This window comes from Ochlerotatus camptorhynchus, unplaced genomic scaffold, assembly GCF_037179485.1.
Source record: "Ochlerotatus camptorhynchus isolate MF236.1 unplaced genomic scaffold, CSIRO-AGI_Acam_v1.1 ptg000367l, whole genome shotgun sequence".
Lineage (NCBI taxonomy): Eukaryota > Metazoa > Arthropoda > Insecta > Diptera > Culicidae > Ochlerotatus > Ochlerotatus camptorhynchus.
Genome location: NW_027040855.1, coordinates 104,984 through 131,692, shown reverse-complemented (window position 1 = coordinate 131,692; position 26,709 = coordinate 104,984). Strand labels below are relative to the sequence as shown.

At 40.0% G+C, this 26,709-nt stretch overlaps 1 protein-coding gene across 1 annotated transcript in view; it reads left to right on the top strand.

The window, feature by feature from the left end:
• Nucleotides 1–26,709, top strand: part of LOC135709902 (netrin receptor unc-5-like) — a gene marked incomplete at its 3' end in the record, with an annotated part of 243,414 nt that overhangs the window by 147,254 nt on the left and 69,451 nt on the right. Inside the window, exons 3-4 of the mRNA XM_065232349.1 lie at nucleotides 6,798–8,087; nucleotides 18,901–19,117. Of these exons, the coding sequence (XP_065088421.1) occupies nucleotides 7,173–8,087; nucleotides 18,901–19,117 (1,132 nt within the window). The remainder of the gene's footprint in view (nucleotides 1–6,797; nucleotides 8,088–18,900; nucleotides 19,118–26,709) is intronic.

Here is a 26,709-nt window from a genome sequence, read left to right as displayed (position 1 = left end):
CATCTGGTCCTGGTGATTTTTTGTTTGAACATTGTTTCAAAGTAATGAAGGCTTCTTCCGTGGTGATCGGATGCATTAGACTAGCACTATCCGCTGCATCTAAAAACAATGATATGTTGTTCAATGGGTTATCAAGATCATTTGTATTTTCTTCTGGTTCGTTGGAAAACTGTTTACTGCTTTGAAAGCGAAGTTCCACCATGAACTCCTGTCTGCATAAAGTTGCCTGGTTTTCAAGCGAGCATACTCTAACTTGAAACGCTCCGACACTGCATCATCTTGTATCACGCTCGGATTGATCTTCCAGTAACCTCTACCGCGCTTGTTCAACTCCTGTTCTTCCATTTTCAGTTTTAACAAAACTGCATGATGATCCGAAAAAGGAACCGTAATTGTTTTCGTGTCAAGTACTCGATTCACAAATGCTTCTGGACCGTAAAACCGATCTAATCGAGATGCACTTTCCCCTCGCAAAAAAGTGTATTGAGCCGTTCCTAATTCCTTTAAAACGTCTTTTAACTGTAGTTGTTCTACTAATTTACTCAACCCTTTACAATAATTTTTCACCGTACTATTAGAATCAGTGCTGTTTAGAATACAATTAAAATCACCCCCAATAACCGAAAAGTTACAATCCGATTTTGATCAATGGATTGCTGTATCATTCAGAAAAAGATTGTCACGTTGCTTTTTTTTATTTGTGCCAGAGAATGCATAAACATTAACGAAATTTACACCATTTACTACAACAGATATTAAACGGCCTGAGGGATCTACTATGTGTTTTATTTTTCAGAAGAATTGCAGTTCCTGTTTTGTCAGTATTAATGTTAACGATGACGTTGTAGTTTGATACAAAGGAAAAGTCTTCGTACACTACTTCTTGTAAAAAAGTGATATCCACATCATGATTGTGCAAAAAATCTTTCAAGAGCATCTTATAGACTAAGTTGTTAGTACTGTTTAGATTGACGGTAGCAATGTTGTATGTGAAATTCATTTTTTACTCTGTTTAGAACGAGATCTTCTCACCTGCATTTCAATCCAATCGTTACCTGAGGTGTTGATTTTCACTTTGGCCGCTGAAGTGCCATCCGAATCCGACGTTGAACTGGAGCGTTGACCTTCATTGACCGTTTCCTTCTGCTGCTTCCTTGAACGTTTCTTTCCCTTGACCTCTTCAAACTCCATCAAATCATTGTCGTCTGCTGTTGTCAGAGGGACTTCTTCGCTACCTTCCTTCTTGGCTTCTTCCGTTGGTTGCACAAAAAGAGCATCCACACTGATTGGTTTATTTGCACCAGCTGCTGCACTCGATCCATCTCCACCTGCTGTTTACTTAGCAAAATCGATGAGCGCTGGAAAATTCTCCTTCTTTTCACCATCAGTAACCACTCCTGCATAAGTACCTTGACCGCTTTGCTGATTCAGTCAGTAGTAGTAGTCGTAGTAGTAGTCAGTAGATGACATCGACCGGACGTTGGAAGGGCTCCAACAGGCCATATCCATGGCTGACGAGGCATACGTTCGACAAGTTCCTGTGAGGGGTAAGTTTGTTGCTATTGATTCCCACACCCAATTACTTATTCGGTTGAGAAATGTTCGTAGACGCCAGTTTCAGAGGACTGGAGATCTGGGCAAAAAACGTGAAATGGCCGATCTGAATAGGCAGATTGCTTCCAGAATGGACTCACTCCGAAATGAAAGTTTCGGGCGTGTTGTCCAGAATCTGGATGACCGCTCCAGACCATTCTGGAAGGTAGCTAAGGTCCTGAAAACTCATCCCAAACCCGTTCCACCTTTCAAAGTCGAAAATGATGACGATCGGCTTATAATTACCCCACAGGAGAAAGCAAATGCGATCGGCGAGCATGTCTCGTCATCGCATTTGCTTGGCTCGACTATCCAAAGTCCGCTCGATGATCAGTTTGCGCAATTCGTTAAAAACCTAGATACCTCCCCTTGTGTCGTGCCTCCGGCGGATATGATTACAGTACAACAGATTTTCTCACCGCTGAAATGCACCAAGAACATGAAGGCTCCCGGGTTTGACGGTTTATTCAACTTGATCTTGAAGAGACTCAGCATGAAAGTGCAGTCTCTTCTAACCACTATCTTCAACAGATGTTTGGAACTGCACTACTTTCCAAGCATCTGGAAAGTAGCAAAAATCATACCGATCCGCAAACCCGGTAAGGATCCAACATTGTCTTCAAGCTACAGACCAATCAGCCTCCTTTCAGCGCTGAGCAAATTGTTCGAGAAACTCATTCTCAATCGTTTGCTCAAGTTTGTCGAGGAAAATAACATTCTCCTTCCGGAACAGTTTGGGTTCAGAAAGGGGCACTCCACCAATCACCAGCTAGTACGGGTGATGAATAACATCCGAAGTAACAAAACTGTATCCAAGTCCACAGCCATGGCCTTGTTAGACGTTGAGAAAGCGTTTGATAATGTCTGGCACAATGGGCTTGTATACAAGCTTTGTAACTTCAACTTTCCATTACATCTGGTTAAAATCACCCGTACTAGCTGGAACAAAATTCAGGTCGCTCAGAATAGAGTGCTGAGGATGGTACTTGATCGTCCTTTCGACACTAGAATAACAAATTTACACGAAGAGACAGGCATTGCCAAAATAGATTCCAGAATTAACGAAATTAAGACTAAATTTGCACAAAAATGTAATTTATCAGAACATGCTTTAATAAGCAATTTGTTTATAGTAGATTAGGTGTCTATAGTAGTTATAGGTTAGTTATAGTTGTAAATAGTAGTTATAAGTAGTCTCCTTTTTCAAATTTAAAACAAACCAATCCCACCAAGGTGGTCATTCTTAAAACAGGCCTGATAGGACTAGGAACTGTAATTAATAATAATTGAAATTTCAAAGGAACTAAAGTTGAAAAGACGCATCTGTGTCACTTGATAAGTAATACATGTAAACCATACAAACACAAGAAATAAAGATCATTTAAAGTAAAAAAAGCTGATTCAGTCGTCCATTGACAGATGTACGTTTGGGGCATTTTGCCTTCACGTGGTCTGTGCCGCCACACACAAAGCATTTGCTAGACATTCCGTCATAGAACACTTTCGCTTGAAAGTGTTGAATGTAGATCTGAGATGGGATCTCGCTTTCCATTTCAATATCGATGCCACGCACTCCATTCATGATGGGGTAGCCCGTGTCTGCTCCATACCGTTCGCGTACCATGTGCTGAATCTTCCCGTATTTAGACATGGCCGTTGCCACGTGCTTGTCTTCCACTTCAATAGGAAGCCCAAAAACTCTCACGTACCTGAAGTTACCTCGTGGTGCAGCGAACGTAACTTTTGTTTCCTGGTGACCTTCATACACGAACGTAGCTTCGGGTGGGCATTTCAACAGTTCAGTTTTCATCATTTCCTCTGTACGAAACATAACATACACAGCGTATTCCTTTGGTTCCCTGAACATTGCACTTAACATTTCACATGTCCAGCTCCGTGTCCGGAAGAATCCGAAGATCTCACGATCAGTTGACATCTTTGTTTTCGGCCCGAAAATGACCTTCAGGCAGCTTGCATGAATCTTTTTCGTTTCCATTGCTTATTGTTCCGTTACAGTTCCAGAGTCCAGCGCTAACAATAGCGAAACAGAAGTCTATTGTTAGGAACTAGGGTTTTGTTTCAAATTCAATATTTGCTCGATAACTGCAGCACACTTTCAATCCTACGTCTGTACCGAACCACGTTCAAACACTAACTGACTGAAGCTTGGAAGACCCCTTCACCATCCTCAACAACAGGGCCAGAACGACTATGATGACAGGAGCCAGCAAGCTCGACTGAGTTGAGGGGATCAAGGGCTTCCATGATGCGACAGACAGTGCGTTCTGGTGTTTCATGTTTTACGGTGAAATGATCAGTACTTGATACCACTGATTCGGTAGGTAGAGTGATGTCAATGAGGGGTTGGGGAGAATCGTTTTCGTCATAACAAGTTTTGGCATCACCAGTACTACAAATTACTGAGCTGGAACATTGGAACACATCATGCGTACTTGCCTGAGCATAGCAGTTGGGAGACCCATCCACCAACTATGACCACATGTACAGAAAGGCTACGATGGCAGGAGCTAAGAAACACGACTGGGTCGGGAGGATCAGGTACTTCCCTAATGTGGCAGGCAGTGAGTTCTGGTCTGGATGTACATTATAAGCAGATGTCCCCGAACCTTCCACAGGCTGATGATTTGTCTCTCGTTTTTTGCAGTGTTCTCAAACACCCGAAACAACATTTTTCGATTCGAACCAAGATCATTTACCCTAAATAGAATCTGTATTCCTAAAATCTAAATCGGTAAACAGGAATTCATAAACAACTTAAACCACACTGAGTTTAAAATTCCACCCAAGTTCAGATGGCATCTGTGTTTGAATTCCTAATTTTCCATCGCTCGGAAATCATCTAGTGAAAAAAGCTTTTCTCTTCCTCCTCTCCGAGAGCGATTCGAAGATCATCGCCATCTGGCCCTGACTTACTAGAACCTTCCTCTAATGCAAATTTTCTTCCTGGTCCTGCAAATCGAATGCCTTTATTTACGATAATATAGAGCGAAAGCATTCAATTCCGTTCCCGGGCTGGGGGGAAACCAGGACAAAATCTATAACCATCGACAAGATATAAAACACGCTGAAAGAAAACAAATCCCACTTCCCGCGCTTTCGCTGCTGCTGCTGCTGCTTTCGTTTCACGGGAGTGGGAGTGGGAGATTTTTGTTGAAATCGAACCTGGAAGTCACGGCGATTGCCGGAAACCATGGCCGGGCAATGTGGTGGCGAAGCTGAAGTTTATTGTGGTCTACTGGTAGCCACTTTTGGATGAAATTGAAATTTATCTCGAGTCCTTTGAGCTGACGCAGAGAGTCTTGGGTAGGGCGAACGTTACCCGGAACATCGTAATAATAAATGGTGGAGAACGGACGATGGAGAGCATGCCAGACAAAAAAGAAAACATTGCGGCCACAAAATAAGCGCAAATGCAAATATGATGGAAAAGCAATACCGAACGACGACGACGGCGTTGCTGTCGTCTGCTTGAAAGCTTTATGTAGGATATTGAAAGTGTAGGGTGGTGGGGTTTGGCAGTCGATTGTGTGGGCAGGAGCCGGCGAGTGGGGATAAGCTGTGGAGATATTGGTGGAGTGTTTTTCCTGTGTTTTCAGCTTTATGGCCGATGATGAACCGTTTTGTTTGGTTTGCCTCGGGATGATCCTCTTCAATTGAAAGGTTATCGAATGAATGTTTGCCTATCATAAGAAGATTCTTTGTTGGCATAATCGAACTTGGTATGAATGGATGACTGAGTTGTCCAATACGAGAGAGCTTAAATGGTTCATTTTGACTAAAATATCTGCAGGAATAATGAAGAGTTATAGATTACAGGTGAATTGATTAGAAGTATCATCGGATAAGCGAAGTGGGCAGCTTCTTAAAATTTGTATATTCCCAAACCGACAACGGAGTTGACAAGAGTGACTACATTTTGCGCAGTGTGTAATAGTTTTTAAGTTAATGTTAATTCATTAAGACCACGATGTCGGATGAATTTATAATATAAATACAAATACAAATACATTATTCATTCCCCGATAAACTTCAGTATTTTTTTACGTATTCACCTGAAGCTTCTACTCGTCAGTTACTTTTAGAAGTGAAGCTTTATCATCCGGACAATTCGGAATCCCTCACACACAAAATATATTCATAGAACAGGATAATACCTTCCAACATGCCGCCACATCCCACAAGAATGAGACGCTGCTGCAGCTGCTGCTCTATCGCGTACAAGTAGGGTAGATGTACCAGCTATGACTGTACGTTCCTATTGTGGTGTGTTCCAATTATGGCCTATCGAAATCCCATATGCCATAATTGGAACACACCTTAATAGGAACGTATAGCCGTAACTGGTACATCAACCCTATCGTATGAAGGAGAATTTTTCCGAAATTCTACTGCTGCAGCATCTCGCTTTGTTGATAGTCTTTCTCCAAGCAGTTTTGAAAATAATTCCATGTCTGCGGCGAAGACAAATAAAACAGCAAGCAACTAAAAGATGCAACATTCTTCCGGTTCGAGTGCGCTATTTTCGGCTCATCCTTTTACGGACTCGAAGTTTTGCCAGCTGACTGGTGAGGCGACAGCAGCCATTCATCCAAAGGGAAGAAACTTTTTGCTGACGACTTGGAAAAATTATCTACTGGGATGATTTGTGAATTGCTTCTTTCCCGGCTTGCGACTTGAATGGATGAATAGGTGAGTTGGATTAAGCAGGTTGAGGAAATCCAAAGCAACAACGTAAGGCAGCTTGCTAGTTATTTGCAGCTATTCAAAAATTCCCAAGTTTAAGTTTTACTGTTGGCTGCAGAACAATGAGGATAAAATGATGCTCGCCGCAGAAAACGGACGAAAAAAAGAAACTAATTTCAAAGTTGTCTCTTGCAGTGCGCTAACTCGTGGAAGTTAATATTTTGAAGTTCTGCTGAGATTTGATTTACCTCATAGGAACATTCAAACTTTTCCGCAGTTCCAAAAACTACAGGAGTTGACATTGTCGGTTTTTCGTACATCCCATTTTCACTGTATTACCAAACTCATTGCGTAATGTACCATTGCCAAGTTCGGAATATTAATAGTACCCATAAGAAAGTTTCCCATCTTAAATCATAAACGTAAACTAAATGTTCACATAAATATGCCACCATCATCATCGAAATTGAAAGCCATTTCCCTTTCTCTTTCCATTACAGATCCATCGCTGACATCGACAAACTTTTCCCATCAACCGTAACACGCTGGCTGTCTCTCGCGGAGGACACCATTAAGAGCAAACTTAGTGTCGGAGGAATGCTCCGGAAGTTTTGACTCTGCACTGCCATCCATCCCGGGGCATGAGTTATGAGCATTTTTCCATCAGCAAGTCCCATCGCCTTCTCCCGAAACAGCCCAAGTCAGCCGGAGCTTGTCAAAACAAAGGGCGCTACGTCGTCAACGACCGCGACGTGAGCAGGATGCAACTTCCGGCAAGGTTCAGCTGAGAAGACACGCCACCGAGACAAACTACTCCGTTCGCCAATAACTACAAGCAGATTTGTTCAGCTGGTTCGAGCAGCAACTGCCAAACAATGAAAGTTTCTTATAAATTATCGCATTTCCTCAATCTGTATTTCATTTTCGCGACAGCGACAACACTTTCGGAGGCAGCCAAACAACCCTCGCCGCCGAACGCGACGAGGATTGACGGTGTTGAAGAACGTCCGTCACCCTTTGCAACCCCCAGTTCAGGAATGGTAGGTGGTGGTTGGAGAAGTTCGTCAACTCAGCCATCGCTGCCTCCGGTCCTGGCAGCATCATTGACGGTGCGAGATAAATCAGGACTGGAACGGGATCCCAAACTGGTTAATCATCATTTTTCCTCCTCAAGTTCGATACTGTCGAATGTGAAGGGGTCACCAGGGGTGGGAGGATCCGGAGAACCCTCAACGAGCAGAAGTCGATCGAAAGTGAATTTTAATATTTTGTACGAGAGCAGCGGGAAAGTCAGACAGCCGGGAGTTGATGAAGCTTCTGAAGTGGTAGAAGTGAGGGAAGGTGCTAGTAGTGGCGTCACTCGAAACAATGAACCGGAGATGAGTGTGTCGAAACCGGGTGGTGTTGAAGATGAAGATGAGTATGACTATGACGGTAGAGGTGATAATTATGAGGATGGCAAAATAATCAGTCCGGCGGCTTTGGATAATTTTTTCGATAAGAGTTTGGGTGGTGGAAGGTTCGGGCATACGGCAACAACCGAATCGGATTACGATGACGACGAGGACGAAGATAGTGACGAAGGGGATGACACTGATGAAGACTCCTATGGAGAGGGTGGTGATATTTTGCCGGTGGATGGGGCGTTTGACAGCTTCGGAAAGACAGAAGAAGAGGCAGGAGCTAAAAGTGATAGTACATTGCCTTATTTTCTGGTGGAGCCCCAGAGTACGCATGTGATACGGAACAAGCCGGCGATACTGAAGTGCAAGGCAGCGAATGCTTTACAGGTGAGTCTTTCGTCATCTCTCGGTATTAGAATTATAAAAGGGAACATTTCGATAGGGAGCGATCGAGATTAAAAAAAACACTGGACTCAACCAACCGTCAACTAGTTCGGAAAATTATGCAATTTTGATGTAACCGGATGCATTTGAGAGGAAATTAACACCATTTTTAATAAATCATTTGAAAATTGGTTGAGATGTTCCGGTATGCCAAAAACCGGTTTTTTCGCCGCTTGTACTTTTTTTCCGATTTAAAAAATTATTTGAATTTATATTCTTTTCTGATACTAGAAGCAATTCTGAATTCAACGCTTGCCACAGGTCCACGATCTTTTGAGAAACAGCCGAGATCTGGACATTTCCTTGAAATAGGTTCCGATAATTTTTGGAATCACATTAATATGGGTATCAATGTTCATGTCTTTTCAGCGCGATGTTGTTGTTTATTGATTTATTTGATAAGGCTCAAACGAATTAACTTTACAGAGCCGAGGATTCTTCGTCACTATACAATACATCTTAAAACTATAGTCAAAAGGTACAACACAATAAACACTTTATCTTCCGCTATCCAAAAAGCCTCCTCCATCAGAAATGGAGCCGCTTCCAGTGGTTTCATTGTATGGCAGTTACGCCAACGAGGGTCAGAGCGCTTCCATTGCAGCAATGGACGCAAAACGTGGTCAGCACTCACACACTTATCACTAAACGGTTGCTTTCCAAAGTCGACGACGCATCGACCGAAAGAACTGCTGATGAAGAACAATGAGAAGGACCACACAATGGTTGCTGCCGAGATAACAGACGATCGCGTGACACACATCGAGAGTGGCCTGCTTTTGTCGACAGCCGAGTGAACACTCATCTGCGCGATGTCTCCAAAATCGTTTTCAACGTTGCGATAGACACCCTGGAGCAGATTCTGGGTTAACCGAGGGAAGAAGCCTACTTCGAACATGACCGGAACCATGTCAATATGGATTTCAAACTCAAACAAGCCAATGCCAATAGCTTCTTCAGAAGTACATTGAAGTTCTGTAGTGATGGTTTCAGCTCAATTGATCATATGAAAACAACGGTACAACATGTCCAAGTTGACCATTTGTTATGAAATAAACAATTATCGGACAGAACTGTAGCTCTTATTTAGTAGGCAGTAATTGTCAACTTTAGAAAGTGTCTGGATTAATGGATTAAGTGTCCGGAATTTTCGGTCGATATGGGGCCTCAGATAGTCTAGTCAGTAAGTGCACGGTATTACCATAGAGGTAACTCTAAGACTAGAAGGTCCCGAAATAACGTGCTCAACTTTTTGGCTCAGCTCTGGTACATTCTTCGGTCCCAAGCTAATCGATTCACCCCTCGAAACATAGGAAAAACCAATAACCCCTCATTTTATCTGTCAAACTTTCATAGCGAATCAAAACAAACATTGCGTAGTACTAGAATTTCGACAAGAATAGGGTACGTTAATCGTGTTCGGTCCAGGACATCTTTCGGGTTGGAAATTTTCACGGATTCCCTGTGCATAGAATATCATAATGCTTGCCACACAATACACACATTTATGCTTTGGTGCAGAAATTTAGGAATAATTAAATATCTAAGAGTAGGTTCCAAAAACTTCAGATCAGTTCATATATGAAGTTCAGAAAATTTTCGTGTAGGTCAGAAAACTTAATGACAGTTCCTTTAGCTTCAAGCAAATTCCTGGAATTCAACAAGACTGTTGACAAACTTCAGAAAACTTCAGGTATGTTCAAAGATCTTTAGGAAGTTCAGAGAGCTTCGGAATAATTCTGAGAATTTCATGGCAGTTCTATAAACATTCATGACATTTTGGAAACTTGAGGGAAGTTCCATAAACTTCAGGAAAATTTTGAAAACTTGATTAACTTCATAACATGTTCTAAGAATCAATTCCATAGTATTTCAAAGAAGTTAAGATTCCCATGGACGTCCGAAAAATTGCGGGAACTTAAGTAGAGTTTCATGTACTATTAGAAAATTTCGAAAACTTTACCTTTGTTTCATCTGAGAAAAATTGTTGGTTGGTTGTCTTTGTTAACTGTCATTAACTTCATTATAAATGCAGGAACTTTACAGATATTCCAAGAAAAAAGTCCAGAAATCTTCAAAGAATTTAAGAATCACGTGGACGTCAGATTTGTGGGAACTTAAGTGAAGTTCCAAGAACCATTGGACAATTTAGAAAACATTCACTTAGTTCCATCTTAGGAAATTTTTGAGAACTTGATTAACTTCATAATAAATGCAGGAACTTTACAAGCATTCCAAGAACAAAGTCCAGCAAACTTTTAAGAAGTTAAGAGTTCCATGGACGTCAGGAAAATTGCGGGAGCTTAAGTGAAGTTCCAAGATCTATTGGAAAATTTCTGAAAAAAAATCAAAGGAAATTTTTATAAAATCAAGACCGTTCAGAACTTTCAGAACAACATGGATGTTTTAAGATTGTTAGGGTAAGTTCCGATAGCTTCAGGGCAGTTCCATAGATTTCTGGAAACTTCTGTTAAGGGGGCAGTCCACTCTGGCGGCATGAAAAATAAGTAATTCACACGATTTTTTTTTTTGGGTCAAAAAAAGGAATGCATGGTTTTGTCAATTGAAACGTCCTCATTAATTGAGATTTTTTTTTTGGCGCGATTGGATGTCTCCTGTAGCCGCTGCACCAGGTTCCCCAGGAGACCTCCCGTCTGAGTCGTCGCGGGGCGGGACGTCTGGCGGTCACACCACTGGAGCTGGAAAACGAATTTTTTTGAAAACATCGTTTAGAGATAATCAGCAGCTGGAACTACTAAGACACGCCGTTTCGCCGGTAACGGGCGGGTACTCCGAGCGCTCACCTGAGCGCGCTTGGAGCGTCTGGACACGAGTCCACTAATCGGCCTATAACTATGGAACGATGTCACTTGCGGTCAAGTCTATGTCAAAGTAGACATTTCAATGTATTTATTTAACAAAAAAAAAAAGATTTTTTGAAATTTCCAGAGTGGACTACCCCCTTAAGATCCAAGACCTCCTGAGCAGTTCTATTAAATTTGCAGGAACTTTAGGAGTTTTCGTTACAACAACTTCAGTTGAGTTTAAAGATCTCATGAGGAGCTACGTAACATCAGGCAATTCTGAGAATTCAGGGAAGATACGATAACTTCGGGAGAATGTTGAGCACATTAGAACAGTTTTATTAAATTAACGGGAAAATAACGGGAAGCTTGAAGAAGTTCGAAAAATTAATGACAGTATAGAGGACATCAGGAATTTGAAAGATCATGAAAAATGTCAGAAACTTCACAGAAAGAAAATAAAAAAAAATCATGGTACCGTAAAACGGGGGGAGTTCATCACTTTTTAACGATAAACCTGAATATTTTTTCCAACAATATGTTTGGCTCACAAACAAATACCACTAAAACCTGTACAAGCATTTACTTTAATAATGTACGAATTAGGTTTTGAAATTGCATGCATGGAATATTTTTTAGAATTAAAATTAGATTTAAAATGCAAATTATCAATTCTGGGATGAAGTTGATCATGAAGAATTTTTAAGAATGTAGGCGTCTTAGTGGAATACCTTGATAATGGAAAAGAGACGGATTGATAATTTACATTTAATTTAATTTAACTTATTTGCTTACCCACGATATTTTTTTTTTGGGTATCAAGCTGGAGCTGCGTGACAGCTTAAATTTCAAGACTTGACCCATTTTAATAAATTTTGCTTCTATCTTTGACAATACAGCAGAAGGACTAGCCTATGTTGGCGCTTGAACACTGGATTCCGTATGTATTGTTTCAAGATAGTTATAGAAAAAATGTTGTGACGTGTGCGCGTAGATACATCCGCGTAGTAAACCGATTGAATAAGTAAATCCGTTTCGAACGAAATATCTAAATTATGTAAGTTACGAAAACCGCGCGAATTCCGAAAGCCGTGCGAAACAACCGAAGCGAGAAAAAAGGCTTATTATCATTTAAAGAGTGTCACCAAAATAAATGTGATAGCCTATGTTGGTAAGTTGATTAATTTTGGTTTCCTCCCTAGATATTCGACTTATTTACTACTGAGCTTTGTATCCAATTAGTTAATTTAAAGAACGTATCAATCATTTCAAGATTTCGCGACCGCACCGAACAAATTCTATAAGCTCAAAAGCGTTTGACAAGCTCTACCGAATTGCGAATCACTTCTGCGTAAGCTCCGTAGACGTAGACGCGTTGATTCCGACAGCCGCGAAAAGTTAAACATGCATCAATACCACATAAGGAAAGATCGATTTTACGTATGGTTTAGTTCAAAGAAATAAGTTAACTCAGATGCTTTAACCGTATATATAAGAGATTTCGCGTATTGAGAGAATAATATAGTAATCGAGTACAATAAACTCAGGGGAATACAATACCTCCAAAAGTTTAAAAGCTATTAATTGTCACATTCCTTTCCTTTTCTTATTTCCTAAACTATTCCTTTCCTTGTAAATCTGCTTAATGCTATTGGTCTGCCTGCGTTTTCTTTTTTAAGTTCAAGACTAAATAAGAAGATTTATTCTACAACTTTAAAGGTTAATTGCCGGACGGGGGGTCCTAATTCTTTTTTTAATCTACTTAATGTCATTAAACTTTCTGAAGTTTCCTATTTAAGTTCATTTAATGATTATGATATCTCATTAGTCAAATTTAATAAATTATTAAAAGTTCTAATTCACCTAGTCAATCATAACCCATGCTTTATTAAATACCTGCACTTGTGCTTGTAATCTAAAATTAAACGTGTTTCAAGTACTTTTGATTGAAGCCTATACCTATTTATTATATCTTAGTTCGACCCAGGTAACACCTTCAAGTGACTAAATTGCTTCATTTTTAAGTTAGTTTCCTAGCTGATTTTTAAATTATATTGGGTATATGTTCCAATTACGCTCTCACGTTTCCACTATGTCGCACCACAAAAATACATATGGGTATGTCACAATAGAAGCACACCACAGTGGAAATCCCGAGCCATAGTTCAAACCCTTATCCCAAATCAAAATGAAGCACATATAAGATTAGTTACAATACCATGTACCAAAATGGCGTTTAACATTGTTTCCTGAGTAATACCTCAATGAAAACAACAATGAAAGCTTGTCACGCAAATAGAAGAAGCACCGATGGGCACTTTCTGAAATATTTCAATAGTATAATTCCCTTGCAAACCCAAATAAATCTTTCTGCGTAAAAAATAAATAAAATAAGAGTGATTTGCGGCAAAACCCGCCAGTATCACACCCAACGTCAGTGCCTATACGTAAGCGTACTACGACGCGGCTCTCAATAAAAGGAGTAACAAGTGTGATACTATCACTGCTAGACTAGATCTTTGGTTCTCTCATGCAGCGGTTTATCAGAGAGGGGAAGCTCAGTAATCTCCATTGCCTGCCCATGACGCCATTCTATCGCGGCATGAGCTAGCAATGCCGACCACAAACCTACCGTCTCCAACACTCCACTATAAAGCATGAAATTAAACCCGTCTACCAACAGCAAGGTGCAAAAACTAGCCAAGGGGAGGGAACTTATTTGCTTACCCGCGATATTGGAATAAAATATCAAGCATGATATTGATTTTAAAAGCTCCTTTGATATTGCGAGACTATTCAGAACATGTAAAATTGTAGCTACGAGTTGACTTACCACAGCAATGATTCCGTTGCACATCGTATTCTTAGAAAGAGAAAGCATAGTTTACTATCTCTCGTTACTCCTCACAGATGATGGCAGACACGAAGTTACTGCTACCAGCAGTAATGGAAGTTTCGTTTCGTGTTCGGGTGTACATCAACAATCTTGAAGCTTGAACTCACCACAGTTTGGTGAGAATTGTAGCTGGTGAGTTTTGTAAGCATGATATCAGAGCAACCGTATCACAGCTTTTAATATCATCCGCTGTTGTCTGCTTGTTGATTTTTGTTTACGATACTCAAATGAGATTGTGCTCATTGGTGAGATTTTATCGTTTGATCTTTTCCCAACACTACTCTTGATAGACACATCAGTTTTTCACATTACATCATTTTTGTGATACGAAATTGATCACTTCGTAAAATAAGTAATTTCGCCGAACACAGTATTCGAATAATTCTAATCCGCTATGAAAACGGATTGTGGAGAAACAAACATTCCGTTTTACGGTAGTACATGAATCGTAGCGAAGCTTTGGAGTCTTTAAGGCAGTAATTTTTAAAACTTTTAGTTTCAGGGTAATTCCAGGCATTTAATATTTTACTGAAGAGATGTCACAACTAAATTGAATGGGGGGAAACTAATGTCACGACAATTTTCTCTATAACCATCTCTGATTCCAGGAACATCATCAGAAGAGTAGCGAGAATACCAGTAAAGATAAAAGAACGTCAAGGTGATCAACAATACCTGTAGAACCTTTAAAGAAAGGAAATTCCAAGGATTTTAAAGAAGTTTCATGAGCAGACTGCAGCATAGCAAGGGAACTTTTGTAACATTTTGAGCACTTCAGCTTTGAAAACTTCAGAGAACTTGAGGAAAATTGTGGCAAAAATAACTCAGGGAAGATAGGTCTAAAGATTATCATGGTAACTCAGAGTCACAATAACTTCATGGTCGTCATTCGATGTGATGATGTGTGATTCGATGAAATTAGGACAAAATCATGAACGTCTGTAAAACTTTGAGAAACTTTAGGAAGTTGTAAGAATTTCAGGTTGGTCCAGATAGCTCCTGACAATTTAAGAAAACTTTAGACATGTTTTATAAATTTCACAGAAGTCCATAGATTTTCAGGGATATATTTTTTAGGACAGTTCCATTTAAGGACTCCAAGAGAATTGCAAGAACTTCAGGATTACTTTGAAAACCTCAAGACAGTTCAATTAACTTTAAGAAAATTGCAGGAACTTTACAGAAGTTCCAAGAAACTCAGAGAATTTTTGAAAACTTCAGTAATGTTCCGACATTTCCAGGGAAGATCAGTAAACTTTAGAGAAGTTTGAAGATTATTAAGCTGGGATTCGTCCAGTATTTCAAGGAAGATCAGCAATCTTCAGAGTAGTTCCAATAAATAATTTCAGGGTTTTTAAAATAGTTCTGAAGAACTGTGGAATATTCCGAGAACTTCAGCAATATTCTGTTTTATTTTTAAATTCCCGACCAGGAGGAAATAACTTCTTACTACCAAATTCAGGGTTGAAAATATCAAAACTGCCCGAGCACGTGAAAATAACAAATGAATACCTAATTCTGACCAGATACATAAATTTGGTGTTGATTAGCATGGCATAAAAAGTGAAATACCAAAGAATAATACCAAAAAAATTGCACGCATAATACTTTGTAAATAACTAAAGTTGATATTTGGACACCAAAAATACCTGTGTGGTATTGATTTGGTATTGCATTTGCATAATTTGTTATTGGAATGGTATCGTGGGATTTTTTTTTGTATTTACCTATGATTTTGGTTTTCCAACTTCCAACATTTTTTGAGAAAAAGTGTTTTGAAGATTACAATGCCGATTATGAAGACATACATGGACTATTGACGATACTAAACTATAACGAATTGAACAAATGCAGTTAATTGAGGTTCAAAAGTTCACTGAATTATTCCAAATGGCATTAGAGAGTTCTCCTTGACTCTCAACTAAGATTCGTATTGATTATGTTGACTTTGCGCAAAATCAATTAATATTTATTGCTACCTTGATAAAGAAGATAGAAGGTATCCGAAATTTTTGTGTCCCGTACTAAGAAGGTGGCGAAGGTGAGATTTACAATCCTGATGGGTGCAAAATTTACTTATATTTAAAAAAAAAATAATAGAGATGTTTGACTCAACGGCGAGATCGAAAATAAAGTCTGGCAACCATGACGAATTTTTTGAGTTTAGGTAGTCTTCCCCTTGAATTACTACAGAATTGCTAGAGCTTCATTGCAGTTCCCATATTTTGTCTACGAAAACTTTCAGGAAGGTTCAACGACTTTCTATGGAACAGTAGTGAATTTAAGAAAAATTCTGCAAACTGTAAGGACGTTCCTTCAAAGAATCAGATAAAAATCAATAACTTTCAGAGAAGTTCAATGCTTCAGAGAAGTTCTATAAATTTCAAGAAAAATCTTCCAACCTCAGGGACGTTTTGTGAACTTCAGTGGAGTTCAATGTCGTCCTTAAGAGAGTTGTGTGAACTATAGCAACATTATATGAATTTCAATGATGTTCTGCAGAAAGTTCTTTAAACACCAGATTTTTTGCAAACTTTAGGATGGTCTGTAAGCCACAGGAAAAATGTAATAACATTAGGAAAGTACTGCGAACGTTAACAAATATCTGAGAATTCCAGGAAAACGAAGATACCAAATTCAGAGACGTTCTGCGAACTTCAAAGAAGTTCTAAGAACATTTGAAGAATTTCATCGAAGTTCAACGAAATCAAGGAAAAACTTATGAACAGGGATTGGTGGTGGAACAACTTTCACTCCATATCTTAGAAAACAGGTATGATAGAGAGAATTTATTGCGATATCTCTTTCTCATTTACGATTCCCTTATGCAATGTGATCAACGGCATGAGCAGGGTGAAAGGGCATAAAAATGAGAGTTCGCTATCTACAAAAATATCGACGGCAATCGAATGTGCAGGAAGGCAGCTTCCACACCTGCGTAGGATATCGCACCCATTCAAACACACATGGATCGGGACTAACGGCTTTACTAAGACGTGATCAGAGATTAGTATGCCTTAGAAAAATCCCACCGACCTCGGCTGGGATTGAACCCAGACCCATTGCTGATTTAATTCAATCCTGAGCTGTGTAAGTAATAAAAAAATATTTTCGAAAATTCTGCTATGTCATGTGTATCCTTTTGCAAACCTTTTTGCAATTAATGTCTGTCTTATCTTCTTTAATTGTGTCTTAATTGTCCTCACAATCTTCCGTAATAAGTTTATTTTTACCGAGCACCATTATCAAAATTTCATTCGAAACGAATTCGCATTCTCATCGCCCAAAATTACATTTTTGTAAAAAACTCATTAGGATAAACGCTCACTGAGGATCCACTTGCTGCCACTGCGGCAGCATAAAGAACATCATTCACTGCTGTTGATGCTCTCCCCTCAGGCGGTGTTTAATCATTTAATCCACTTTCAGGCTTCGCTTCACAAATGTGTGTATCTGGTGCTTGGTACATGAAAAAAAAAAAAATAACGATAGCAAACCTCCCACGATCCCACGAGCTTGGAGTTGGACTTGCACACCGCTCCTCGCCATTTACACAGCGAGATCTGCTCAAGCTCAATAAATCACTCGGCGGGAAATTAAACAAAGCCCAGGCCGGGCCTGTTTGGGGAAAATGATGCGCTCCAATGTAATCTCACACGAGCTTAAGGAAAATCTTTCCATTTTATTCCGGCATATGTGTGTATGCATGTTTGGGCTGCTGTTTTGCATAATATACACTCTCTTCCTGGCATACGTGGCCACTTGGAAGCGCTCCTAGTCACAGGAGAACCTAGAAGAGAACATGAATGAAAGTGGAAAATTTTAATGCCAAAGCTTGTTTTTCCGGAAACTGCAAAATGCTAATGCCTTGGTTCTTTCTTTTTCTCAACGTTGCCATTGCTTTTCAGAATTCGGTTGGTGGTGGGGGGGGGGGAGGAGGAAGCCAAAGTACATGTATCACTCGTTTTTGGCTTCCTTCAATTTGATTTGAGAGGGGGAGGGGGAGAGTGGGGAAGAAAGTAGAACACAGTGATGGCTTCAAACGAGCGAGAGTGAAACTCTTGTATTTAACGAAACGATCTTTCACTTTTCCCATCAACAACAACAGCTGGAAACAATTCAGACTATGTTCATCTTAGTATGTGTGTGGCGCATTCTTGGGTTGCCAAAGGAAAGCATAGAGATCAGGAGATGCAATAAAAGGCTTATTTTATTTAAATTTCTTCTTTCTTGGCTGTGATTTTCTTGGGGTGTGGAAGAGTCTTTTACTTGCTCGAATGGAATGGGTGGTTAGATTTTGGTTGCAGCTATAGTAACATCCATTGTGGGTGTTTGAAAGCCGAGGGACTGTTTATCGACAATGAAACAATAAAGTTTTTGTATGAAGTTTTAATTGATATTGATAAGCAATATTCAAAATCGTACAATAGAAGGTTTCGAAACCTCTTATCCATTACTGCAGAAGTAATAAAAAAAAAAACCGTGCAAAAACAAAAAAATATAAACATTAAGTTGTGGATGCGAACGCCCCTCGTTTCGAGCAGCATCAACTGGGAAATAGCATCCTTAATATTTAATACTTTCTCCATAACCATTTTCTAAGAATCCAAACAAGATTCAATTTGGTATTCAAAGTCTGGTTCCGTTTCCCTCATCGTCCAGATCCCTCCATTTACATGGCCAACTCTGACCGTCACGACTGTCTGGATTGTTTTCACTCATGGCTAGCTGCGAATGAATATTTCATGCGAAATTCTCCAACAAGAACAACACCCACCAACACAAAGCGGCCAAGTATTTTGCTGTTTTGCTCGCACGTTCGAGTCCCTGCCGTCCTCGTGGTCTGACCTGATGTTTACTCTGTTCCAAGTCGACGTAATTTGAATTTTGCCAGTTGAGATGATCAAGCCCGGTTTCCAACAATAAATCCACCACCGATAGACACCTGCCGTGTGCATTATTCAAAAGATTCAAATATTGGGATCACTATAAATCTAAACGCTCTCAATTATTTATTATTCAACCATTTTCTTCCGTTTGTGTTTTTCCCCAACAGGTGCACTTCAAATGCAGTGGCAGCAACAAACCCCCACCCTCAGTCGAGGAATCGCACGTTGATCCGCACACGGGAGTTCACTTCCAGGAAGTGACCGCAACCATCTCGCGGGACCTCGTGTACGAGTACTTTGGAAAGCCTCCGTTCAAGTGCGAATGCCACGCGTGGTCACCCCGGGGGAAGACCATCAGCCAACCGGCTTCCATTGTCGTTGCCTGTGAGTATTAAGCTTCCTTTGCTTTGGGAAATTTGAGCGGGTCACAAATCATCTTCGTGCTTATTCGACGAGCCGGGTGAAAATCGTCGCACAGGGAGTAAAAGTTTGCCCTCACGAGAATTTAAATTTGTCGATTTGTGCTATCTGAACGAGGGGCTGGGGGACGATTCAAGGCGCCGCGTCGTGTGCCAAGTAATGGGAGTTTGGGACCAAACTTTCAAACCATGTTTTAGAAATTTATACCCGAAAGGTGACGACGACGACGGCACGCGGGGGACGACGAGTGTGACCGAAGAAAAGAAAACTTTTGGTCTCGACTCGTTCTGCCCGAGTACCTAAACGCACATACACACACACCCCCACCTTCACACGAAGCGGAGCGGAATGGAGACCAAGTTTTGCAATTGAATTATGATTAGTTGTCCAAACAGTTTCATTGTGCTCGATGATTTTGCTTGTTGTCGTCGTTGAAGATGCTGATGCTGATGCTGATGATGATGATGATGATGGTTTGATCTTTGGTGCAAGATTGTTGACGCAGATTGGAGATGGATCGTGACTCTGAATTGGACCTTAATTGTTGTGGCGGAATGGAATTATAAACTTTTTCCTTTGAGTGGGAGCAGATGGTGCATTTCTGGAAATTTTGGAGGACGCAGACGGTCATCGTCGATGACATTGAAGGAATTCAAAGTGTGAAATTTTTTTCGTTAATTAATTCGTGAAGTTTACGATTTTCAGAGTTGGTTGGAAATGCTATGGACAGAATCATCGGACCAGCTTGCCAACTCCCTAATACCAGTTCTGACGATGCTGATAAAAAAAACACTTTTAACCGATCACTTGCAACTTCTTTGCACTAAAGTTCTTTTCTATAGCTGTATGTTATAGGAATTAGGGTGGTTCAAAATATCGGTTCTGATCCACCAAGCTCAATCGGTTCTAACTTTTGACGAACAATTCAAAATGTCCTATGTGCTTTGATCGATCCTCTTCATCGACTTTCTTTTGCGTTAATAACTCAGCTCAAAAACCATTATTTGTTGAATTTGATGCTAGCTGAGAATCTTCTTAATCAAACTATGTTGCAGAAAAAGCGTGAAGTCTGTTTGTATAGCCGTAGTTATCAAAAGAAAAAATCGATTAAGAGCATCGATCAAAGCAGATAGAAATGTTTATCGAGAAATCTGGTTCAGTTAATTTTCTCAAAATTTTATTTCACTTGAATGACATCTCATACTGCACCGGCTCTTCAAAGTTAAGACTGTACTCGAAAAAAGTGAGACACATTGATTATTTTGTAACTTTTTAGCGTGTGGAAATTTTGACTTAAACTAGCTAAGAGTGTGTTGTTTACGCTGGCAGAATTCAATCACAATCTGTCAAGTGGCTATCGAGATGGCCTCGGAGCAAGAGCAGATACGCCAAAAAAATCTTGTGCGCCGTCATGGAAAATACGACTGCGTCCCACAGATGGATCGGGACTCATACGATCAAGCGGTGGGCAAGCTGCGGCAGAAAACCGAAAAGAGCTGACCCGGTGAAGGCCAGGAAGGTGTTGAGTCTGTTCAAGCGGCAAAGAAGGTGGATGTTTCCATCTGGTTTGTCCAAAAACGATGGAACGTACCGGCATCTACGTCTGCAAGGTCCGAAAGGCACCAAACAAACAAAACGTGCTGACCAAAACCCACGCCAGAAAGCTGTACCGGGAGTGGCTGTAGAAACCGAGATGCGTCATGATGGACGACGAGACTTACATCAAGACGGACACACAGCAGTTGCCGGGGCAGAAGTTTTACGTTGCCACATCATAGTTGGCCGTTCTTGAGGAGGTAAGCAAGAAGAAGGTGTACAAATTCACAAAAAAGTTCTTGGCCATCTGCAATCTGTGAGTGCGGCAAGATGAGCCAGCCTTACATCACGACGGGTACCATCAACGGACATCAACGGGCAACGGGCGGTCCTAAGGAGGCGAGATGCTGTTTAGCCACTACGCGCGGCCGGTGTGAGACTGGTACAGAGACCAATGTTGTTTTTGTACCAAAAGACGTCAACCCACCGATCTCGCCGGAACTTTGCCCGATTGAGAAGTTTTGGGCCATCATGAAGGCCAAACTTCGTAAAACACCAAAGGTGTTCGAGAACGAGCTGGCGTTGAAGAAACAGTGACTAAAAGTATCAAAAGAATTTGGCCCCACCCCAAAACCTTATGAGTGGTGTCAAGGGCAAGGTGCGGGCATTCGGTTTTGGAGCGAACTCGCACCAACTCGCAGTGACGCACCAACACTACTTGACGATCATGATCAATGTTTCAAATTTGACTATTCGGCATGTGACTTTGACTTGTTGAACTGTATTTTTATGGATATTGAGTGGGAACGATTATGGAATAATGTTACGGTAGATCATATACTATCAACTTTTTACCAATCTCTCTCGGAAGTTATCAATCGTCAGACAAAAATCGGTATCTGTTTTCAACCAACCGTGGTGGACTCCTGAGCTACGTAACCGTCGTAACAATGTACATAAGATGCGCAACCGATATTTCCTTACAAAAATTGGCTCCGACAAAGCTAGACTCCGTGAGCTTGAGTTGGAGTACAAAGTCATTATTTCTGCAACACATGAAAACTATTTGCTCACCATTCAGTCAACCGTCAAGCATAATCTTTCACGCTTCTGGGACTTCATCACTAAATGGAAAGCTGGAAACGGACTCCTGGCTCGGTCAACTTCGATGGAACAAATTCACGTTCAAGATCAGAAGCAGCCAATCTCTTTGCAACTTTCTTCGAGAGCGTGTTTAATAAAGCATCGCCCGTACAACATCAAAACTGTTTTGAGCAGATACCGTCCCATAAACCTACCGTGTATACAATGAGCTTGATTCAACGAAAGGAACCGGAACAGACAGCTTGTCTCCAGTGTATTTTAAGAACTGCGCCGCTACGCTGGCGACGTCTATCGCTGCTGTTTTCAACCGTTCGCTCCAAGACAGAACGGTCCAAAGTACCGATCCATAAATCCGGAAGCTACAAGTGTGTCACCAATTATCGAGGTGTATCCATACTCTGTAGTTTCAGTAAGGTATTTCAGAAACTGATCCACACAGTTTTGTACTGAGCTGCTGCACCGATCATCTCCAACAGTCAGCACGGCTTTATGAAGCATCGTTCAACAACATCGAACTTAAGGGGAAGCTCACCGGCCCAAAAATAAAAAAAATATTTTCGGTACGTTTTATTTTTCTAAAAATATTGATAAAAATTATCAAAGATCCAAGAAAATCAGTTTCTTCCTTAGATTTTTGTCAAAAATTACATGCAAAAAAAATTTCTATCCCATCATGAAAAAAAAATTGGACTCTCAGAAAAACCGAAAAGTTGATGTTTTGTGGTTTTCTGAGTCCAACTTTATGCCATAATGACTTATAAAACATGTTTTTGCACGTGAATTTTCTTTGAAAAATTAGAAAAAATGTGATTTTTTTTAGATTTCTGATACTTTTTTTTCAATATTTTTAGAAAAATCAAAACGTAATTATTTTTTTCGAAGCGGTGAACTTCCCCTTAATGTGTTATGTATCAGCGATATCACGTAACTTAGAATCGAAGCAACAAGTGGATTCGGTTTATGTTGATTTCGCGAAAGCTTTTGACACAGTACCGCACAATCTCAGCGCTGACAAAATGAACCACATTGGATTTCCGGTATGGATCACTGAATGGCTCTATTCATACCTGTCTAATCGCAATGCTTTCGTGATGGTGAATTCCGTGCGCTCCTGGACAACATACCATCTGGCGTACCACAAGGCAGTGTTCTCGGTCCTCTTATTTTTATCATTTACTAGCTGAGTGTGCCCGGTCTTGCTCGGGATTCAATACTAGCTTGAATTTATGCGCCGATTTAAAAAAAAGCATGCTATATTGTACGTAGCTACCCCCCCCCCCTCCCTATTATATAAGGGGCTACCCCCTATGATTATCTCCTTATACCCCCACACTCGCCCCACATGCCTAATTTGGTTCCATTTGCTTGGTTAGTTCTCGAGTTATGCAGAAATTTCTGTTTTATTTGTATGGGAGCCCCCCCCTTACAGAAGGGGGAGGGGTCTCGAACCATCATAAGAACCTTCCATGGCCCCAAAAACCACTGTATACAAATTTTCACGCCAATCGGTTCAGTAGTTTCCGAGTCTATAAGGGTCAGACAGACAGACAGACAGACAGACAGAAATTCATTTTTATATAGATAGAATAGATAGATGTTAATGACCAGTGTGACATGCTCTCATCATCCAAACTTCCGATGATCTAAAAAGTTTCCGTGCGATTACTTGTCCCACTGACTGTGTCGCAGTGCAAGAAGATATACATCGTGTGATAGTCTGGTGCAGTGACAACGGCACCTTCACTCGCTGCAACAACGTTATTCACCATCAATATTACATGGGGCCGGATACTCTAGAACGTGCAAATTCCATCTGTGATCTAGGTATTACGATCGATTCGAAGCTTAGGTTTAACGAACACTTAAACATTGTAACTGCTGAAGCATATACTGTTCTTGGTTTTATTCGTCGTTATGCTTCTGGCTTCACCGATGTTTATTGTCTCAAGGCGCTATTCTGCCCGCTGGTTCGCAGCATTTTAGAATATCCCTACTAACATTTTCAGCTTTATAAGCTAACTTTTCCTGCGTTGTGCTGTAAGGTAGCTGAAATAAAGCTGCAGATACAGCTACAAGCAGAAGCTAGCAACATAGTTTTGGAGAGCATTTACTCAACTTTTCCACAACCATTATTCAATTTGTCAGTCGCACTGAATAAAATCACCCAATTAACGCTAATGTCGCTTCTATGCAAATAATAATCAACTTTCAACGGTTAGTTTCAAACAAAGCTAATAAAGCGAATATATTACTTATTTGATGGCTTCTACACAACCAATCACTCTTGCTGAATAACATAAACAACAAAAGTGCTTTTTCAACAAATAAACAACCTGTACTCAACTAATAAACTGTGTTAGTGCTACTTTGGAAGTTATTCTACAGTCAACTAGGTTTATTTTTAGACTTGTGCAATTTTACAGCTTTTACTCTGCTTCTTTACAAAACTGAATTAGGGTAATTGATTCTGGTTGGACCTATCGAAAAACTGATGATGGTTGGACCTATTTTTTCAATCGCTAATTTAGTCAATCTTCGCTAATATTTTTTTCAAAGACCACTTTACTATCATAAAAAAACTCTTTTTCTTCAATTTGCATGGGTGTTTTAAAGAAGAAAAAAACTTCAAAACAATTGAGTTTCAATGTGTTTTCAAAACAGTTCACTTTCCACGCATTTGCTCGTCATCATGCCTTACTTTCAAACACACAAAAAAGGAATATTTTTTATATTTATTTTTATTTTCATGCAGTAAAATACTGCTTTAAGGTGTAAACAACACGTTAGTACGCCATTTATCCATTGGTTTCACTAAAATGTTTGAATAATTGACGAAATTCGAATAGATAAATATGATCATGGTTGGACCTACGCATGATGATGGTTGGACCTATGTGTTTCCTAAGACGGCCGCTAGGCGCGCTTCGGTTTGTCTACATCCTTCATGCGCAGCTGATTTGAAATTCGATTTCGTTTTGGCCGAGTCATCAGTTTCTTCGATTGAAAAAATGGCCAAAGAAAAGAGTTATACGGTCGAAAATTTTCAAAAGGCTGTTCTTTTAGCAAGAAATAAATCACTTACCACGTATCAGGCACAGAAAAAGTACAATATTCCGAAAACGACACTTCACGCAAAAATTAAGGGAAGCCACGGCAAGAAATATGGAAGGGAAATAGTGTTGAGTGTTGATTTGGAGAAGCAGCTAGCGGATTGGGTTTGTATGTGCGCTGCTTCTGGCTGTGCCAAGGCGGCCAAAAAGATCTGGGAAGCTGCTAAAGACCTTGCGTCACTAGTTGAGCGAAAATTTAAAGGAGGAATTCCATCGTCAGGTTGGCTGAAAGGATAACCACCGATTTCCGAAATTCCACGAAAGCGCCGAAAGAATCTGTTAAAATGAATTTACATTAAGCACTTCTCATACACCTTCTATGTGTGAAATAATTTGAAATAAAATGTTAACAAACTAAAAATTGCTAACTGAAACTTATTTCCGAAAAAAAAAATATAAAACCGGAATTAAGTTCTGATATTCTGTCATTTTAAGCCCCTAAATTCCCCGGGGGCACCCAAAACATGCCCGGAAGTGGCCAATGTGGTCCAAGGCACTCAATTTTGTTATTGATCTTGTTATCGTATGATAGGTTTTATTCCTTCCATGTCAAAATTAGGTCCATGTTCCATATACCCTGGAACTTGTTCCGGCCATATCTCCGGAACCAGTTGACCGATTCCAAAAATATTCGATAGCTTTCAATGGGACCACAATACCTATAGTTTGACGTTTAAAATTTTCCAAATCGGGTCAATGATTTTCCGAGAAAATGAACCATGATTAATAGCTAATGCGTGGAAAGTGCTGTTTTTTAAAAACGAAGTTAAACTCAAATTTAAAAAAAAAAACTGTATAAAAAGGGTTTTTTCATGATACCAATACGCTCTAAACAAAGCTTTTGAACAATTATGGGCTAAAATAGCATTTGCAAAAATAGGTCCAACCATCATCATTTTTTAGGTCCAACCAACATCATTATTCTTTGCTGAATAAAAACCTTTTATAAAATCATTAGTTCATAATATTCAACTTTTTATGTTATTATTAGGAACAAGAAAGGTAGATCTTTCCCCTAATCATGCATTTTTTTATGTTGACGTCGTGTGAAACCGGCCTAAATAGGTCCAACCATCATCAGTTACCCTAACTAGTCGAGAAAAGTGATTCATGTGCATTATTATAAAGCCTCTATTCAGCAATATTGTTGTAGAAGGGCATGTAAATTTGTTAACGTCAGTTCAAAGTGTTGGCGTAGCGAAGTTGGTAGTATCAAGGTACGCAAATGTAGTCGTCTCGAGTTCGATTCCAGGTTCCGGTACAGTGTAAATAATTTGGTAATGTTGCTTTCAACTAATTTCGATAAATTTGATTCGCAGTAAAATAAACATGATAAATTCCTCCAACAAAAAAACATAAATAGAGAAAGCTGTGTAGTGATTATTGGATAATCGGGTAAAGGTTGCGTAAGCGGCCTTCAAGTTCACACACAACTGAACAGCAGCATAACAGCTGTATAGAAGCGTAAAAGGATATGCAATAAGAGCTTATCCCAACCGTCACAACAGCCATAAGTAGCTGACTAAGTTCGCCAGATTTGTTTGTATAGAGGTTGAGTAAAGGTTGCCTCATATCGTATAACATTTCAATACAGCTTGAGGCTGTATAAATGAAATGATTAAAGCGTTTACATTGCGAAAATTGTTAGTTGGGATGCTTCCCCGGTTTGGTCTCCATTTTAAGTAACGCATATCATTGCGGTTGAAAGGATTCAGAAAAGTTTTATAAGGTTTGCCTTGCGTCAGCTCCCCTAGAATGATCCAATCAATTTTCCAAGTTATCCCGACCGATGCAAACTGATTGATT